The 15,954-nt window shown below is 43.1% G+C and overlaps 1 protein-coding gene across 4 annotated transcripts in view; it reads right to left on the reverse strand.

Moving 5' to 3' along the window:
- CMIP (c-Maf inducing protein) overlaps window positions 1–15,752 on the reverse strand; it is a 194,140-nt gene extending 178,388 nt beyond the window's left edge. Inside the window, exon 1 of one of the 4 annotated variants that reach the window (XM_088458364.1) lies at window positions 15,063–15,752. In XM_088458364.1, the coding sequence (XP_088314490.1) occupies window positions 15,063–15,359 (297 nt within the window). In that variant the 5' untranslated portion in view covers window positions 15,360–15,752. The remainder of the gene's footprint in view (window positions 1–15,062) is intronic. The other 3 variants (XM_088458365.1, XM_088458366.1, XM_088458367.1) reach the window with 3 other exon arrangements.
- Window positions 15,753–15,954: the final 202 nt, after the last annotated feature.

Below are 15,954 nucleotides of genomic sequence, written 5' to 3' on the forward strand. Positions count from 1 at the left end.
AGCCGCCGATGGATGCCGCACCTGACAGCGAGGCCAAACAAATGGAGGTAGTGTGTCACCCTAACTGTTCCTATCTTACCTCCTAGGCTTCTTCTGTTGGTGCGGCAGGTCTTTTCCTTGCTGCTGCCGTAGAAGGATGCACTTGGACTACACCAATCATCTGTTCTGACGACCTTCTAGAATCGTCCAGTAAATCAAACCACCATTAAATGTGCTAATGGAGGTTTGATTTACTGGACGATTCTAGAAGGTCGTCAGAACAGATGATTGGTGTAGTCCAAGTGCATCCGTCTACGGCAGCAGCAAGGAAAAGACCTGCCGCACCAACAGAAGAAGCCTAGGAGGTAAGATAGGAACAGTTAGGGTTACACACTACCTCCATTTGTTTGGCCTCACTGTCAGGTGCGGCATCCATCGGCGGCTATCAGCCGGGCACGGACTGACGGACTCTCCTAGCACATACCTCATAAGAGCTATAAACATTTTTATTCAAGCAATTTGGGTTTGTTTTAATTGTCCTTGTGTTCCGGAAACTATTTTTAGTGTTATCGAATGCTCCCACTTCACATATAAACATAATAGACCACTGACTATCCAATACAAGATACAGTGTTGCATAACTTACATAGTAGCTAACTACTCACACACTTAGTATCGCTACCATACTATTGTTACGAATATACCAAGTGTTTCTGTTTGTTTTTTCATTTATAAACCAATCAGTGCATACAGATATCAGCATCATAAGAATATGATGGTGTGAAGCATGCAATTTTTACAGTATACCAGTCACTATAGAATGATTTACGTATTTTCCATTAGCGCTCGTATTTGACATATCAGATTTAACCAACTTGCCTGAACGACCTTTTTCGTGTTTTCTGGTGTTTTAAAGCCAATGGCTGATTGTCACTTGCTCCCATGCATTACCGAATTTTCATTCCAACCAACTACTTGGAAGGTTGGAGTAAAGTTGGCCTGGTGTATGGGCAGCTTAATAACAGTTTATCACAAGTGACATGGGTGAGCCATTCACTCACACAAAGGAAGCCCGCACATCGCCAGATATACTCTGTGCTGCTGTGAATATTCTGATGATCTGACTGCCAACAGGCTGTTGTAATCCCCTCCCAATTTAAAACTTGGAACATACAGAAAAGTGCTCTGGCCCTAATGAAAAGCATGTTAAAGCGTCATGTGGAGCCACGTTCCGCCTGTAAAGTCCTTATGGCAGAAACTCTATTGCTTCCAAAATGGAAATTCTTTGCATATCTCATGAAAATAAGTATTCAGCACCAAAGACTTTCATAGACTCCTTAAGCGACAAAAGTGAGAAGGACACAGAGTATGAATTATTGTATTTGGTCAAGCTCCAAAAATGTAGGTAGATACACATGGAGCCTGATTCAGAGATTGCACAGCTGCTGGGATGCGTCTGTGCAATACCGTACAACTCAGCAGGAGGCGTCTGGTGTAAACAGCCGCCTCCTAACCGCATCGCAGATCAGAGTGCTGCATTTTAAGACGCAGCATCAGATCCTCTGCAATACCATCGGTTACTCAGATTGCCCCTCGCAGCTCAGGTGTCAAGACCAGGAAGTCTGCATCAGAAGAGACAGATCCTGGCCCCTGCACTCCCAAGAAATGGGAACGACGCGCCCCCGTTTTTGGGAAGGGAGGCCGCACCCACCCCCAAGCAGTCGCAGTCTGTCAGTCAGGTGGCGGTTTGGCGGAAACTGCGACGGGATCTCGCAGAGGGAGACCTGCACATGCGCAGTACAGATCCTGCTCATGTGCAGGTCTCTCACAATCGGAGTAGCGTGCATACTATCAGGTTTGCGTGCTACTCTGAATCAGGCCCATAGATAACAGATCTAAGCTACCTGATATACACACAAGGTCAAGAATGCATTTGTAATAGTCCAATTAATTGCTTACTTGTATTGCATGAAATATACTAACCCATGATTGTGCAAAATAAGTATTATAAATATATGTCTGCTCAACTGATATTCCTCCGCTGCTGTTAGTTAAAATATGTGTTGACATACCATTCTCTCTCAGGGACTGGATCAAGTTTTGTCCCCCAGCGAGCAGTTATCTGCAAATGGAGTTTGCAAATATTAAACTGTACCACTGGGACACTAGCCGTGCCATGGAAGCAGGGAGGCTTCTCTGTGTCATCTGCATGAGAGAGCAGAAGACTCAGTATAATACATTTGTTGCACAATGGAAACAAGAGGTGAGTTCTGCGGTTTAACCCTTCCGCAGCCACAACGGTACATACCTGGAAAGGAATTTGAATAATGTGGAAGTCTCAGATGGGCAGCGGGTTTTATCTAAAACAGTTAATAGAGTACGGTTACCTATGTGGCATGTGATGTTGTTTTGGGCACCAATGGGTTACAGTTCTCATTTACTTTCACAAACAAATGCAAATATGGTCCTTGGCTCTCTTATAAAAGAATCCTACCCTGTAATCCCGTGTCTCCATGGTTACTATGCGCTGTCCTGCCCGTAGTGCTCTGCTTGCCCACTTCAGCCTTAATTTTATTTCTGCAGCAATCGGGGTTTATTTAAAAAAAAAAAAAAATTATATATAAAAGTTACGTGTACTTGATTATTTACTCATTAAGGTGACATTTATAAAAAGTCATCAACAGGAAAATGTTGCTGTCAACTATAGAAATCAGATTCTAAACTTCCATTATTCTAATACAGGTTAGAGAATGAAATAAAGGGGGAGATTTATCAAATCTTGGAGAGAGATCAACCAATCAGCTTGTAACAGTCATTTTTTTAGCACATCCTGTGAAATGATAGCTAGAAGCTGATTGGTTAATACTTTATCACACTCCACTTTTTCTCTCTCCAAGATTTGATACATCCTTTCCAAAGTTCTGATTAGTTGCTATGTTTACACATACTTACCTACCCTCCCAGAAGTGTTGGGAGGCTCCCGAATTGTTGGGGAGCCCCCTGCACACCAGGAAGAGTATCCACATTCCCCGCATCCCACCAACTTCCTAGTGAAGTGGGCAGGATGGCCTGAGAAATGCTGCAAATCACGGGATAATTAACGTGACTCGCAGCTCCGTATGGGGGTTGAAAGCTAAATGGTGCAAAAATGCGTCATTTAGCACCACCCCCTCATCACGCTGTCGCGATTCGCTGCAATTTGCCGTGGCAGGGACAGGGCCTAATGGCGTAGTAAGCCGGCTCCGCCCCCTAAGCGGTCACCAGTGTCTGCTCCCCGGGTGTCTCCTGGGGAGCAGATAAGCAGGTAAGTATGCGTTTACAGCACTTTTATCCAGTACACAACAGTATTTCCAGTTTAGAAATACTTTATAGGTGCCTGATTATAAGAGAGAGAGAGAGAGAGAGAGAGAGAGAGAGAGAGAGAGAGAGATATCTCAAGGCTTTGTACCACTGATGGATTTGCCAGCGTGTTTAATGCCATTACAGCCCTTTTAGACTGGTCTGGGGGCCTGATTCAGAGCCGGACGCTGTTTGCGGACGCTCGTTCATAAAAAGGGGCTGGCTATTTAAATTAAGCGCTCGCTCTTTGCGGTCTGTTGACGCCTCTATGTCTGAACGAGCAAACAAAACATGCGCTCACTATTTAGGAAAAAACGCCCCCTGGCCGTTCGCATCCTACGTCATCTCCGCTATTTATTTGATTAATTGAGTACATCGAAAGGCGTCTGAACTGCTCGCAGTGCTTGTGGTTGGATTTTCCTACAGCAATCATGCGAGCAGTTCAGGCTAAAAGACAACCAAGTGACGTGGTCAATGACGCTGCTTTGTTAATTATGCACACCCTTAAAACGCCCGTTTTGACCGTTTGGCACGCCTGCGTTCGGATCTCCACTCCCCATTTTCAAGCACCTTCCCCTGTTACCACCCACAAACGCCTCATTCTGTCACTCAAATTAGCAGGCATTCGCTATTTTGCGAGCACACGATTTTCGACTGCACTGACTGGTTCGCGCATGCGTACTAAAACCCATACGCATGCGCAGATGTGCGAACATCGCTCGGAGCGAACGAGCGGCCGCTTACGAGCGGCTCTGAATCAGGCCCTGAGTACAGAATCCATTGTTCCCAATGTCACCATACCCACCCGGATTTCAAAATGCATCTTGGTCTATCTCCATGTGCGTTTAGCGCAGGTGACTGCAGTGTGGAAGCCTATAGGGAGCTACAAGTGAGCTACAAACACCAGTAACAAGCATGTCAAATGGAACTGTACTTGATGCAAAATGGACAAGGCTATAGCAACACCATTGTGTATCTGGCCGCACAGTGACGAAAAATAACCTTACTAGAAAAGGCGCCACCTCTCAAGTGTCATAAACCTGGAGGTAAATACTTTTATTATCGTCATTTAACTATGTCACAGTATTTGCCATCTGCGCTCAGAGTTAACGATTAGATGTACTAAGGGTGACGTGAGCTTTTGCATTTAAAAGGTAAGAAATATAAGTAATAGCGCAACATCTAAAAGAAAGACAGATTTTTTGGGGGGGCCCTCAAAATAAACTCTAAAATGTAACTTTTATCAGATATGTATTAAAAGGTTGAGCAGTCATAAATTCATAGCTCAACAAAGGCATGCAAAAATATTTCTAAAAAAAAAAAATAGCTAGTGAAATTTTTAAATACAATAACACAATAGTAATGGTGCAATAACCAATATCGAACGTAGAAATATAAGTTACCAGATTAGTTATTTTGTAATTTGTAATATTTTTTTATGTGTTACATACACCCTGAAATGACACCTAGGAAAAACAGCTGTTCTATGCACACGGGGCTAGTTCTACATAGGGATTCCTTATTTATTTTTTGCACCCAACATGTGTCAATATAGTCTAAAGTGCTCATAAAAAAACTTCATGAGTAGACAGCTTAGGGCCTGATTCAGCAAGGATCGCAATTTCAAAGCTGCACGCAGGCATATACTGTAGTGTGTAGTGCACGCAGGCAGCTTTGCAATTGCGATCCTTGCAATAATGCAAATGCAGCCTCAGCTTACTCAGGCTGGCCAGCATGCGAGCCCAGAAGACTGCATACATCCACTTAGTTTCTGGGCTGGCCACTCCCAGGAAACGGGACGGACACGCCCCCGTTTTCAGGAATGCCGGCCACCCCAGCCCCTTAAATGCCTCTCCCTGTCAATCAGGCAGAGGCATTGAAGGGTTTGCATGCGATTGAGCAGGACCCATTCTTCACACTCGCAGAATGGGTGATGTGTACGTACAGATTCCCGATAATCGGGAATTTGCGTTCAGCAGTGCATGCTGAATCAAGCCGTTGATGCTATGTTTAAGACATTTAAGTGTCTGCAAAGGAAGTGAAATGACCTATACAGTAAATAATATAATAAATTAATAAATAGTGCTCATCGGATGCAGGTAGCGCAATACTGAATATTTGTTGCTATTTGTTAACTATACGGGCACCACCATGATTTCCATTGACGCTGGTGAGGTGCGGTGCCTGTATAATTAACAAGTACACCATTTTCAATTTGTAAACATTTTTTAAATTATACCCCTTTCAGACAGAAAAAAAACTAATTACCGGGTCAAAAATCTCAACCCTGTAATTTGCTGATCAACACAGGTCATTTTTCTGTCTGAAAGAGTCAACCAGGGTCAAAAATTCCAGGACTTCGACTTACCCGGGTTGACCCTTTCAGCCATCAGAAATACCCGTGTTAATCAGAAAATTACCGGGTAGAAATGTTTGACCCGGTAATTTGCTCTTCTGTCTGAACAGGGGTTCAGGCTGGGACCGGCAAAACGACCCAGCACTCAAATGCAGAGTAAAAGCCGGGTTTTTCATTTTTTCTGTCTGAAAGTGATATTAGTTAACAAGAAAAAAAAAAATTGAATTTTTACCTAAATAAACCTGCAATTGTTCATGATATTCACCCATGAACAATGATAAATACTTCATTTAAATGTGACAGGTTTACCATATTTAGTCAGATTTTTACAGCCAGTGCTCCCTGCAAACTGAATGTGTCAGAGTCAGATGAATAATTATCAACAAGATACACAGATAATCTTTTGTATCATCACTGAGATGCAATGAAAAAAAAAGAAAAAGAAAACTGAGAAAAATTGCCAAAATAAAATAATAATCTGTTAAATGGCTATGTAGAAATTCTTATTTTTGGGTTTAACAGATTGCACTAAAACGATATGACTGCTATCTATATAACAGAGCTACTGTGGTCAGCAAACACAACGTCAATATATTGTGCTTTGTGCACTAACGTTATCTACCTAGTGTTCATTCTAGCACCCTGCACCTGTCACAGCTTGTGCAGTTCCTCTTTTCTGCCTGGGGTCTCTCTCTCTCTCTGCTCTGGTGCTTCTAGCAGACTGTGGTCTGTATATTAGAGGTTTGTTGCATCAGCTTAATGTGCTAGAAGCACCAGAGCAGAGAGCAACACCCCAGACCGGAAAGAGGAACTGCGCAGGTTGTAACAGGTGCAGGGTGCTAGAATGGACACTACTACCCTGCAACAAGCAATCAGACAAATGTTTTTTTTTTCCCTCAATGGCAGTAGAATGCACAGGACTTAAATTTACAACAATTGTACAGTTGCGGGATTTGGGCCTGATTCAGAGAGGAACACTAACCCGATGGTTAGTGCACATCTCTGATGTTTTGGGGCCTGCACATGCACAGGACCCATTCTGCACATGTGCAGAATGGGTCCTGTTATCTCATTGGCATAACCCCCAAGCTGCCGCATAGATTGAAATGCTGTGGCGTTGGAGGGGCAGAGCGGTGTGTCATCCATGTTTTCCCGGGAGGGACGAAGCCAGTGGTGGACGCAGATTTCCTGGCCTTTCAAGTGACCAGAACCCGGTCACGCTGCAGTAAGCCCCAGCTTTCTCAGCCTGGCCGAAGGAGTGACCATTTGGTGATCCCAGGCTGCGACCTCGGTTGCAGCGCTGGGATCGCAGATGCAGCAAGGAGGTGACTTTTACCTACTTGTGTGCGGCTCTGCAATTCCATCCATTCCAACACAGTTTTTAGACATTCAGAGTTCATCTAGAACAGGCCTGGCCAACCTGTGGCTCTCCAGCTGTTGTGAAACTACAAGTCCCAGCATGCCCAGCATCAGTTTTGGTATTTCCTAATAGCACTACTGTAGCAAGGCATGCTGGGACTTGTAGTTTCATAAACAGCTGGAGAGCCACAGGTTGGCCAGGCCTGATCTAGAAGGAAGTAGTGAGTGCACTGATCTCCCTGTACATGATGTCATGTGTAACACAACCCCAGCTCAGGGGTCACACCTTAGCTCTGAATAGCTAGTGCAAGGGTTTATCCAAAACACAGAACAATACAGCGAGATACTGTAGGTAACTTCTCTGTCAAACTCCTCTTTCTTGCGATCTAGCACTAAACTGTTTTTCTTTTAAAACCAATCACACTGATAAATAAATAAGTGCAAGTGGTCTTGGCAAAAAAAAAAAAAAATTTTTTTAAAAAGGACCTTTTGATTGCATACATTGATTACAGTACAACAATGGCCCTTCCGTATTTAAAGGGACTGTACATGTTTTTTTACCTTTATTTGTTCAGGAAAATAGATGGGAATATACTGTCTGTATAGTACAGGCAGCACGGTTGGCGGGGTGGTTAGTATTTCTGCTTCACAGTCCTGAGGTCAAGAGTTCAAATCCTGACCTCAGCATTATCCGTGTGGAGTTTGCGTGTTCTTCCCGTGCTTGCGTGGGTTTCCTCTGGGTGTTTCAATTTCCTCTCACACCCTCGAAAAACATACTGGCAGGTAAATAGGCTTCTGACAAAAAAAAAAAAAAAAACTAGTGTGTATGTGCGTATACATGTGATAGGGGATATAGGCCCTGATTCAGACCCACTCGCGAGCGGCTGTCCGCTCGCAAGTGGGTCGATGTTCTGCACTGAGCATGCGCACGACGGAGGGAGCTCCGTCGTGCGCATGCGCCAGACGCGACGAGCTAGGACTTTCCTTCGCTCGTTGTGTCTGATCAAAGGGGGCGTGCTGTCGATGTTGATTGACAGCACGCCCCCTTTGGTGGGCGTGCCGGGGGTGTGCCTCCCTGACGGGGGCGTTCCTAAGGGAACGCCTACCGTCAGAAGCCGGCCCACTGACATCATTAGTGATGTCAGTGGGAGTGATTTTGGCTCTGATAGAGCCAAAATCACTCAGGAGCTTGCAGTTGAAAACCTCAACCACAGGCTCCGGCTCGCAGTTTCGATGGTCGCGATGGTCAAGACCATCGCGGCCATCAAACTGCACGCTCGTATAGGCTGTGGGTGGTGACCCACAGCTATACGAGCGTCCAGGAGGACGCTCCATTTTTATGGAGGGCGGCCCTCATTCAGAGCGTGCGCTCTGCTCAGAGCGTACGGCTCTGAATGAGGGCCATAGTATGCAAGCTCCGCTGGGGCGGGAACTGATGGGAGTGACTGAAATATTCTCTTTGGAGCGTTGCGGAATATGTTTGCGCTATTTAAATAACATGGGTCTAAATAAGCTAATTGAAGCCTATCAGGTAGTCAGAAGTGGTCTTCTGTGTTATTACTCTCCCAGTTCCCTATATTTCTCCCCTCTAAATAAGTGAATGGTAAGTAAAACACACTTATTTTCTTTTCTTTTTAATACAAGTAGTCAGTGTCGAACTGGGGCAGGAAGGGCCCACCAGGTAATGCAGTGGTAGGGGCAGAAGCTTAAGGGGCGTTGACTGTCAGAGTCGGTGTGGCCAGCCACCACAGAGGGACATGGCCAATCATTAGAGAGGGCATGCTCAGAACAGGGCCCCTTTATAATGGATGGGACAGGGGTGCGTCAGGACCACCCACTTTAACTGGCAGGAGGGCTAATCTTGGTGTAGTTTCCACAGAAACAAACCAAGCACCCAAGTTCATCCATGATCCTGTTCAACCAAGTTACTGACTCTAAAGGTGGGTACACACAGTACGATTTAGGTAACGATACGATCTTGTTAACAAATTCCCTTGAACTCCTGAACCTCCCGGACAAACGATATTGTGCATACACATGGAACGATTGTACAAACGATCCAACGATATAGATGGGTCGTTAAGGACTGCAAATCATTAACAATATATTGTTTGGCAGCAAATATCCTCACGATGCATCTTCTGTCTCTCCGTTGGCTGACACAAAATTGTGGAGGGGAGTGTCCGGGTAAAGTGATGACAAATCATTAGTCGGTCTTGAAATCGTTAATCGTGCGTACACACAGAACGATGGGTGTCAAATCGTGAAAGACAGGCCGTGATCTTTGTGCATGTTGAAGAGATCACAGACCACGACCCACGACCAGCGGGGGCGCGCATGGGCATAGTTATCGTGCCTATTCATGGCACTTTTTGAACAATTTGTCGTTCCAAACGGTCGCAAACGGCAATATCATTTAAAATATCGTACCATGTGTATGGGGCCTTTAGAGGAGAGGGAAGGGCCTTCAGACAGTGGGGCGCCCTGGGGATTATCCCTGTACACCTGTGAGCCAGTCCGACCCTGCGAGTAGTAACGTTGTAAATTATTCTAAGGTTAATAAAAACACTATAAGTTCTAAAATAGTTGTTGTGAGGGAATGTAGTCGGCATCCCGACGGTCTGGATGCCGGCGGTCGGAATACCGGAGCAGGAATCCTGACAGTAGTCGAAATCCTGACCGCTGACGCCCCGATGGTATGTGTTAGGGTTAGGTAGAGGTTTAGGTACTAGGGGTAGGGTTTGGGTTAGGCTGCGTGAAAGGTGGGTTGGAGGAAGGGTTAGAGGGTAGGAAATTTACCTAATCCTCTCAGGATTATGACCGCTGGCCTCCCGTCCCCCGTGATTACTTACCCAACCAGTTGTGATTTAAAAATAAATATTGGTCGGTGGATAACTGTCACATACACACACACACATATATATAGATAATATATTATATATACACACATACACACACACACGATACAACTTTATTACTTCCTTATAGGACAAATGCACCAGTCACCAGGAAAAAATGATCTACAAATTGGAAGTATGAATTTGGATTCATATAAAGTTATGTTTAATGCCACAATCTTATTATGTACCATACAGGGCCCCTTCTCCTTTCACTATAGAACTCTCTCAGCCTGTAGCTTCATGCATGCTTAACTTCCCCTAATCACATCATGACACTGGCCCTGTCACATGCCGCCCTGTCCTCATTGACATAATCCCAGGGATGGACAGGTCACTGCCTCACACATGATCAGCACACGCAGACCCTGTCCCTGTGACCATTCTGACAATAGCAGGTTGTTCTAGCAGGAAATGAGGACTGAATACAAGGAGCTCAGACCTTTAGAAAGTTACTCTGCTTTATTCGATAATTCAATTTACGGTTTAGGATTTCGAACAACATGCCGTTTATTATTACATACTATGCAACAAAAATGCTTTAAAACATTATGAACAGAGGCCGTAAAATACAGAAGTACATGCACAGAGGTAAATAGGTAACCAATCAAATGTGATCTATGAAGGCACCTATAACCAGTCTGTTCACTTTTTTTTTTTTTTTCTGAAGATGCATGAAAAAATATGGTGTCAGTTTCTCTAACTAGGGATGACTGCTGTAGGAGAATCACGAAACTGATTGCAAGTGCTCACTAACTTAGCATGTTGCATTTCGCACTGGGGTTCAATGCAACGTCAGTGGGTAAGAGTCCTAAAGCACTTCAGGTTTTATAAGCACATTGCATTGTGGTATTTTGCAGAAAAAAATAAAATAAAAAAAATTGTACAAAACTTATTTGGAGAAACTGGATTAACCAAGTATCCAGGGTTTCATTTATCACAGCAAAGGATTAGGAGTGAGGCTTGGAAGACCGGTCACATGACCCTTCAAGTTATAGGCCTAAGTGTACCCGCAACAAAGAAGCTAATTAATAATCAAGATTGAAATGTTACTTTTAAACAACTCCTCATTTTTCAACTTACTATTTAGCAATGACATACAGACAGCAAAGTGAATAAACAGGACATATACTAAAAAAACCCATAAAAACGAAACTATGGATTATGATGTTGATGCGCATACATAATTAGAGAAATTAAAATGCACGTATATGACATCATTAGCGAGCAACTCTCCACTAGGAAATATTATCAAAATGAACAGTTATGATAATACATCTGCCCTTAGGGACTGCTCACACGGGGGGGTTTAGATGTCCGCAGTACTCAGGTACGTTTCCCAGTTTTTTGCTGCTCATTGATCTGCCTATTAGAGATTTCATATGTGCATATACCATATAATACAAATACTACTCTATTGCACTACCTGCATGCAACAAAATGCTGCTGTGTGTTACACTGCAATATATTAGAAGTATGTACAGTCAAATATTACATTAGGCAGTACAACTAACTTGAAATTCAACCACATAAGATGATGATAAATAATGCACTCTAATATATATATATATATATTATATATACATACACACACACCCACATACACACGTGTATTGTGAATGGACTCGGCGACTGGTTTTGTTAGGGCTCCTTGTTTTTCTCTTGATTTTTATATAATACCCCATTTCCACCTAAATTCCGGGTCTGACTCAGAGTTGGAACAAAGTTCCTATCCGGATCAGACCCGGAATTTTGCTGGCACCAACTCGGGATATTTCCGAGTCAGCGCCGCTCACACCGCAGTCGGGTCTGCATAGACCCGGCTTTTGCGGAGTGAAAGTGGTCGCTTGGAGATGACGTCATCTCCAAGCGCCACTGAAGCCGGACCAATCGGCCGGCTAGCAGCGCACTCCAGGTCATCGTGACCCGAAGTGCGCTGTTCTCACAGCAGGGCTTCACAGGCTACGCCCGTGTTAAACCCTGCTAGTTACCTGGGTTGGATCGCCGGGTCGAGTGACCCTCTCCCCTTTTACACCAGGGAGCTGCCCAGGTTAATCCATCAAAAACCTGGGTTTTAGCTCCGGTGTAAAAGGGGTATAAGTTAGTGTGTTGCACTTTCTTATTTTGTTATAAGTGTCTGCTCTGACAACAATAAGTTGGTAATGGCTAATTAACACATTAAAAACATAAAACCAATGAAGTTAGTAAGTGAGCGACAATAGTGCCTATACACTGCATATATTTATATAAAGAACCGTGTATATAAAGAAAAATATAAAGTGTCTAGTGCGTATGTGCAAATAAATCTTGAGGTAGCATCCAATACAATTGTGTCAATAATTAGTTGATTATGAATAAATAGTGACAGTGCAAAAACGTTGTATAAAAATTATATATAAGAAACCATTTCATTTACATAGAAAGCAGACAATTATTAAAATACCATAAATAAATAAATAAATAAAGGAAGGCAAGGTTGGGCAATATAAATATATGGATCAAAATAATTAAAAATATATTGTACTTCATAAAAGTAAAAACAAAAAAAAAGAGAGGTAAATCATATGTTTATCTTAATGGGGTAGTCGGACCCAGTTCATAGAGGTAAGAATAGTGCAAGATATAACGCGTTTCGTCAATAATCAGACTTCATCCTCTACTATTTATTAATAATCAACTAATTATTGACACAGTTGTATTGGATGCTACCTCAAGATTTATTTGCACATACAAACTAGACACTTTATATTTTTCTTTATATAAATATATGCAGTGTATAGGCACTATTGTCGCTTATTTACTAACTTCATTGGTTTTATATACACACACACACACACACACACAATGTAACTAGAAATAAAGGCTGCAATTTAGTCATACTTCTTTCACTATGTATATACAGTGTATGCACATAAACAGAAGCATATCTATATTAATATATAGCAGCAGTGAAATGCTATAATAAGAGTTTTATCACAACTAGGCCGACAGATAACTCAAACTATAGCACATTTCCAACTTATTTTGGTTTTGCATATCTCCTTCTAGCTGATCAATCATGTCACCCTCTGCAGACTGTTACCCGTCTTAACCTCACTAAAAGACCTACATACATATTATACATTAGCTCTGCAAATTATTTCTTTGTTTATTTCAATTTCCCAGGCAGTTACGGTGCGTACACATGGGGCGATTTTTTTAAACGATATTGGCGTTTTCGACAGATTGGAACGACAAATCGTTTTAAAAGTGGCGTGTCTAGGAACAATAACGATTCCGATGCACGTTCCCGTTGGTCGTGGTCTGTGATCTCTTGAAAAAGCAGAAAGATCACGTCCAATCTTTCACGATTTGGCACATATCGTTCCGTGGGTACGCATGATGAACGATTTCATGGACGACCAACAATTTGACGTCAGTTTTCCTGGACCTGCATTGTGAGGTTGTTTGCTGCCAAACTATATACCGTTAACGATTTGCAGTAGTTAACGACCTATCTATATCGTTTGATCGTTTGTACAATGGCTCCATATTTCTGCACAATATCGTTTGTCCGGGAGTGTTCAGGAGTTCAAGAGAAATCGTTAACGAGATCTTATCTTGGCCTAAATCACACGCGTGTACGTAGCTTTACTGACTAGTATATATCAATAGATATTAGATACATTACTTACAATATAGTGAAATACTATGTTTTATTATCTATATTTTCAAATATTATTAAATAATACATGTAGGCAAATTAAAATCAATTATCAAAATGTATTCTGACAATAAATATTTTTTTCTTTCTTTAAAACAATATCAAGTGACATTTGAAAAGTCTGCATATTGTTTCATCCTGTGGATTTGTATGAAGTCTGTGGCTCACCGTGGATTTTAATGTACATTTCCCAGAATCCATTGCAGATATGATATACTGTATTCCTGTTGGAAGCTAGCACAGGGCTGCAGTGAGTAATCCATACGTGCTGTTTGGGGATTCTTTGGAAGCATCACGAGACGACAGAATGTCATGGCAACAGAGGGACATTTTGATGAAATAAATGTAAATTGTAAAAATCTACCATATTTTTTTTAATGGGAAATAGAAGATGGAAAATATTCGGTAGCACCGCAGAGATCCCATGGCAACATACTAATGGCTGGGAGATGCTAGAGCCATTTCCAGGTTATATACATTTTTCTAATCCATTACAAAAAGAATAACAGTTATCAAGCGACGCACTTGACCACATTTTCACAATTCTAACTTCAAACAAATATCATGCTCACAATAATCAAATAATTAAAAATAAAAAAGAAACAAAAAATTGCAGAATTCTATTTAGAATGAAATGGCCAAACAATACATTCTAAGGCTGATTCTGTTTTTTCTACAATTATATTACAAGCAATATATCCGCCATCCTGGCAGGTTAGAGTAATGTGAATGGTTCACACTGCAGATACATGACACATTCCCCAATGGTCCTTAAACACTATGAAAACCAGGAAATTTATTCTCCTTTTGCTGGAGAAACCAACGCAGGATACATTAACACACAACCATATAGAGCAGTCATTATCTGTAACCCAAGCAGTTTGCCCCCACAAATATACATCATTTTAGGAATGCATTGATATGGCTGGGAGAGGGTACATCTCTATGATAGCGGCTGATGCGGTACAGCTTAGCAAGCCCAACTGTCAATCATCCTTTTGCCGTTGAAAGCAATGACAGACATCTTCAGTGCGAGATGTTCTGCAGCAGCAGAGGCCTTCCCCTCCTGTCAAATTGTCCAGATTTTGAGCCCTGACAGTACATGTAATAGCAGCGTAGCTACTAAACCAATAGCTGAGTTACTCATATGTTCTAATATAATTCCACACAGCTCCTACCAATACAATGAATTCATTCTTAACCCCTAGCAATGGACACCAAGGCTGTTTATACAGGTGTAGATAATGAACCCAAAATATGGAATGTCTCCAAAACATAATACCTGGCCCCTTATTAAGAGGAATAAAATGGCAATATATGGGCTACTAGCTAGTACACAGAGAAAGACCCCAATGCTCCTGCTACCCAAGTATTCATCATGTGCTATGTGTCCCCCAGCCCCTTTTTCCTGGGTATCAAAAGCACTTACTGTGGCAGAGGTCAGGCTGTTGTCCGCTAGGGTCAGATGATGGGGCTCCCATCTCCTTAGGAATTTGGAGGTGAGGATCTTGCTCAGGAAGGTCCTGGGGTGCCTGATGACACAGACCTGGATGTCTCCTTCCTGCAGCAGTTTGTATCTCATCCCATTGAAGTGCACCACGGATCTCCTGCAGGGCACAGCCCCCGTTTTCCCCCCATCTGGAGCAGACATCTCCCCCAGCAGGGGCTTGTTCTCCTCTATGGGTCTGTGATCACTGCCCCCACATGAGCTGCTAGTAAAATCCATAGCAACTAGTGAATAAAGCGAGGTCTCTTCCCTTCTACTCTTTCCTCCCCACAGAAATCCAGCCAGCAGTGCAACAGGGAGGAAGACAAGAAGGCAGATCCCCTGATAGAAAGTACAGCTCAGCGGCTCCTGGGCATTCCCAACGTTCTGCAGGATTACATCCACATTTTATCCCAGGGAAGGGAAGCAAGGAGCCCCCCTGATCCAGAGAGTGGTGGGGGCTGCCAGGCTGGGGAGCCCTTTGTGTGTGTGTGTTGGGATCTCTGCTTCCTCTGATTCCCCAGCATGTATCTGTGTTATGTGTGTTAGTGTGTGTGTGTATATGTGTGAGAGTGTGTGTGTGCTACAGAGTAGCAATAGCTAAAAGATTGCAGCAGCTTCTCTGCGCTGATTGGCTGCCGCCGGGTCATGTGCTCAGTGAATGACGTCAATGGCAGAAGCAGGCAGCAGCACAGATCAGGATGCATATTGTGTGAGTGAGTGTGTGTGTGTGTGTGTCTGCTGCAGGGGAGGGGAGGGTGTCATTAACAGGAGAGGAGGGGGAGCTGGGGACAGGAGCAGGGCACAGCTAAGTCTCCATCTTTAAAGCACCTGA

Source organism: Taudactylus pleione, unplaced genomic scaffold (assembly GCF_031769625.1).
Source record: "Taudactylus pleione unplaced genomic scaffold, aTauple2 ptg000828l, whole genome shotgun sequence".
Lineage (NCBI taxonomy): Eukaryota > Metazoa > Chordata > Amphibia > Anura > Myobatrachidae > Taudactylus > Taudactylus pleione.